The 4,916-nt window shown below is 46.0% G+C and overlaps 1 protein-coding gene across 1 annotated transcript in view; it reads left to right on the top strand.

Annotated features, from left to right (window-relative positions):
- The window catches only part of Sord (sorbitol dehydrogenase), a 31,511-nt gene that overhangs the window by 21,235 nt on the left and 5,360 nt on the right, over nt 1–4,916 (top strand). Inside the window, exons 5-6 of the mRNA XM_005364367.3 lie at nt 1,728–1,846; nt 4,089–4,154. Of these exons, the coding sequence (XP_005364424.1) occupies nt 1,728–1,846; nt 4,089–4,154 (185 nt within the window). The remainder of the gene's footprint in view (nt 1–1,727; nt 1,847–4,088; nt 4,155–4,916) is intronic.

A 4,916-nucleotide genomic window follows, 5' to 3' on the forward strand; every position in this document is an offset into this window, starting at 1 on the left:
GTTGCCTGTTCCCTGGTGTTCTTAAATTACAAAAGGCCCAGGTAAACAAAAGCCCTAGTGCTCTGATCCCTGTCCCTTGGACAGCGGTAGAAGGACGGCTCTTAGACTCCTGGTCTTCTGTCTGTATGTCTGAGCCTTGCTCTCAGCCTGCTGCAGGTGTGGGGAGGCAGCCCTGGCTGACAGGTACTCCCGTCTCACTCCACCCTCTTTTCTTTTTACTGTTCTTATTCTACGGAAAGGCAAAGATAGGAGAGAGGAGCGCTCAGCTGTAGAACCATTCCTAGCTCTGTAGGAGAATGTGAGGGCAGGGTGTTGTATCTGAGAGGGTGTGTGTGCAAAGGGGTTGCTTCATGGCAGTTTAGAAATCTTCCTTGTTTCATTTTTCCTCTTAGACAAAATGTTCCCATAGGGTGAGCAGAGTATGACTCAGACTGTGGGGCATGGTGTGAGAGAAGCAGAGGCTTTGCGTTTATTCTGTAAGAACTATAACAATGGCAAAAGGCTGGTGGGCTCAACACATGTCTAGCTGCCACATTGATTTCTCTGGGGAACTTACAGGTTTCCACGTGTTGCTGGGGACAGAGTAAACATTGGATAGCAAGGAACCAGCAGAAATAAAGTAGCACTAGAGCTACTTGTGCCAAGAGGCCCCTGATGTGGGGCATATGAAGGCAGTCAGGGCTCCTTGGCTTGCATCTTGCTGGGAATCAGCCTTGCAATCTTGTCACTGAGGAATAAAGGTGAAAATAAGCCTGCCCTGCCTGCTTGGCAGGGTTAGATGGAATAGTGGGTGAGAAAGCATTCTATTCTGCCAGGCCTCCCTCAAATACTCACTGCCACCAGTGGGATTGTGGATGTGGTTGAGATGCCAGTGGGTTCAGAAGAGAAAACCAAGAACCTAGTGGCTTAGGTGACACATTGTTAACTCAGCTTTTTGGAACAGTCCCTGCTCCCATCTCAGCCAGTCCTGGAGCAGCCTGGCAGCTGCTGTCACCAGATGTGGTTCTGGAGTAGATGACCAGAGATGATAGCAGAGAGGCGCTCACAGTGAAGTCACCGCCTGGCAAAGCAGCAGGGACTGCTAGAGGGAAACCAGACATGCCGAGAAGTGGAGAAGCCGAAAGTGAGAGTGCTGGTTATGTTAGCCATTTGTTAAGCGAGCTTTCATTGGTTAATAACAACCATGCCACGCCTTAGCTTGGGAGGCATGTTAGAAAAACACATAGTGTGGGCCAGTGTTTATGTGCAGGGACAGAGTTCAATCCCCAGCACAGAAGGAAAAAATCAGCAAAAAACCGTGACATATTTACTGAAATCTGAAGTGATTTCACCAAAGAAAATTACTTTCCTGGGGCAGAATGGCAGGACTTTTGGAAGCAAGCATTTCTGGCTTCCACTTCAACCCCTTTGAGCCCCCACTTTGAACCTCTGAGATAAGGCATTAACTCTTGCGGCCTAATTTCTTTCTCAATAGACTGGGGTAACAAAACTACTGTTGAACCGTTCTAACAGTGTGGTGAGCAAGTGTATATAAAGTGCTCAGCGCATTGCTGTACACATACATAAGTCAATGCAAATGTTAACTGCTGTAGCGGCTTTAGGCAAATACAGAGTAATACCAGTGGTATATAGTAGTAATTCTGTACTATGGTAGTGTAGTGTTAATAGCATTGTCAGTACCTAATAAAGTAAGAGACCCTAATTGTGTATGCTGGATTACTTCTCAGGCTTCCTGACAATGTCACCTTTGAGGAAGGGGCCCTGATTGAGCCTCTCTCTGTGGGGATCTATGCCTGCCGTCGAGGTTCAGTTTCTTTGGGGAAAAAGGTCCTTGTGTGTGGAGCTGGTAAGAAACAGGGCCCCTGACTGTGGGTTCACTGCCTGGGGATGTGGAAATCCCTCCCCCATTTCATTCCTTCTCCAGGTGATTCTAGACCTTTTCTTGGTAGGAGAGGGTTACAGTGCCTCCTTCAATGAGCAGCCCTTGGCTAAATAAATGAAGCATCGAAGGTGGATGTAATGGCACACATCTGTATCTCAGCATCAGGAGACTGAGGCAGGAGAATTTCTGTGTATTCCAGGCCAATCTTGGTTACACAGTGAGACCCTTTCTCAAAAAGCCCAAACAAACAAATAAATAAAATATCTATAAGCATGGTAGTAACTTACATAAGATTTCGTAAGGTATATAACCTTCTATCCATTTAAATAATAAAAAATCTTGCAATAATTTTTGAACCCTCAATAAAACTGGGGAAATTTTGGTAGTAAAGTGAAGAGTAACTTTTGTAACTTGTAAGTCACACTAGAGAAAGGATAGCCTTACCTCCTAGGCAAAGGAAGTAGGTAGGCCCTGTTCACAGAAGGAAGGAGCCCAGCCACTGAGTTTTCTCCCATCTCCTGCTTCTGGCCACTTGAAGCAAATCCCAAAGGCCTAGACCAAGTCACCTGAGTTTTTAATTGCTGTAACCCAGACTATACACACACATGCACGCACGCACGCACGCACGCACACATGCTCACAGGAAGTCAGTCAAAGTTCATTACTCATAGCCTGAGAGAACTGCTGTTACTATTTTGGTGCAGAATTAGTTAGCTTTAGTTTTATGGTTTGTTTTGCTTTTGACTGAGGTCTTTCTGGGTAGCAAGATTGGCTTCCAACTCAAGGTGCTCCTGCTTCTGCTGTCTAAATGCTGGAATTGCAGGTGTATTCACCATCCCTGGGTAGATTTTGTGTACGACTTAAAAATATGGCTTTTAAAACATAGAGCCTTGCTTTGTAGCTCAGGATAGTCTTAAACTTAAAATCCTGCCTCAGCCTCCTGTGTGCCAGATTACAGGCTTTATGCCACAGAGTCATCGTTTGCTCCCTTAAAAACAAAAGGAGAAACCCAGGCTGTGGAGATGGCTCAGCTGGTAAAGCACCCACCACCGAATCTGATGACCTAAGTAAGCTCAATTCTCGGGACCCACATGAAAAAGGAGAGAACTGAATTCTGAATTCTGTCTTCGGACCTCCACACATGTGCCATGATACATGAACCTACTTGCACACATGTACACATGCACCATATAGTAAATAAATGCAATACGAAAATCATTATTCTGTAAACATTTCTATGTCGATAGCTGCAGAGTTGTAGCCTAATTTTCAAATCTGTGTCGTTAACCGCTCCTGCAGTGCATATAACCAGCCACTCACTTTGGATACTTTTGGTATCATTTTCCAGTGTTTGGTTTTCTGGAGAAAAAAAACACAAAGTTGTTTTCAAGGGGATGCATACAAAAAGCAAACTCAAAGTATTCCTTATTGTCCCGTTCTGTGGGACTTTTTTTTTTTTTTTTGGTTTTTCGAGACAGGGTTTCTCTGTGGGACTTTTTTTTTTTTTTTAATTTTCGAGACAGGGTTTCTCCGTAGCTTTTGGTTCCTGTCCTGGAACTAGCTCTTGTAGACCAGGCTGGCCTCGAACTCACAGAGATCCGCCTGCCTCTGCCTCCCGAGGATTAAAGGCGTGCGCCACCATCGCCCGGCTTCTGTGGGACTTTTACAGTAAAATCACAGTGCTATTTAGCAAGCAAATACCGTGGGAGTGGGTGGGTCAACCCAGGGGCCTACCTCACAGAAGATGGGTACTGGGGTGTCAAGGAAGAATGTGATTTTCCCTGGGGAGGGGTGGAATGTTCTCTGAAGTTGGATCTGGAAAACATCCAGATCTTCTGATTGCTCATTTCCAGTTCTTTGAGATTCTCTCCAGCAATGCCTTAGTGAAGGGGAACCAGCTGTAGCTCTGAACTATGAGGGATCAGACAGAACTTACTGCTAGGAACATGTTTCATGAAAAGAACAACCCTTCACCCATTTGTTCACATCTACGTCATGAACAGTTTTAACATCTCATTGTGTGCCAGGCACTTGGAGAAACAGTAGAACACACATTTACACACACACACACACACACACACACACCACACACACACACACACACACACACACACACACACACACACTCCGTAGTCCTTGTCCAGGGCTCAGGAAGGGGGAAGCTGATGTTTTGTAACATGCAATCTCCATTCTCTGCCTTGTCTAGGGCCAGTTGGGATAGTCACTTTGCTTGTGGCCAAAGCAATGGGAGCTGCTCAAGTGCTGGTGACTGGTAAGAGGGGTCTCTTTCAAACTTGGCGCTCTCATTTTCTTGCCCCCAATCCCACCTCTTAGAGGGTATACCACCTCAGAACTCCACACTGGAGAGCAAACCTTTGTGTGAACCTTTGGAGGACAAACCACAACACTTCCTGAAGTGCTGGTGTCTGAAGAGCTTCTACCTCCTGTCTCCTGGATTGTCCAGGAATGACTAACTCAGGGTTCAGGAGAAGTCTTCCTCCCTCTGCTCCCCACTCCCAAGACAGGTTTTCTCTGTGTAGTCCTGGCTGTTCTGGAACTCACTCTGTAAACCAGGCTGACCTCAAACTCACAGAGATCTTCCTACCTCTGCCTGCAGAGTTCTGGAATTAAAAGTGTGCATCACCATTGCCTGGTAGAAGTCTCTTTTGTGAAAGGAGAAGATAGCTTCTGTGGAGAGGAGAATGTAGTTCCTTATGTATGGGCTTCATACTACCCTGTGAATGCTAAGAGGAGGCTTCAGCCTTTGGTCTGTCTGACTGAATTTAGAAAGCAAAGATTGTGTGTGTGTGTGTGTGTAAGTGTACCTATGTAGAACTGTGTAGAACTAGGAGGCCATGCAGAGGTATTTTGCAGAAGGAAAGGGTGTCTGTGCATGAGCACATAGTGGGCAGCGTGTAAGGTGTGGGGTCTGTTGAGCTCAGCAGCTCACCCCTTGCGCTGCAGATAGCTGCATCAAATCTTGTACCTCCATTCTCTTCCTAGTCAGTTCTCTGGCTTCTGCATTTGAACTAAC

Source organism: Microtus ochrogaster (genome assembly GCF_000317375.1).
Source record: "Microtus ochrogaster isolate Prairie Vole_2 chromosome 14 unlocalized genomic scaffold, MicOch1.0 chr14_random_1, whole genome shotgun sequence".
NCBI lineage: Eukaryota > Metazoa > Chordata > Mammalia > Rodentia > Cricetidae > Microtus > Microtus ochrogaster.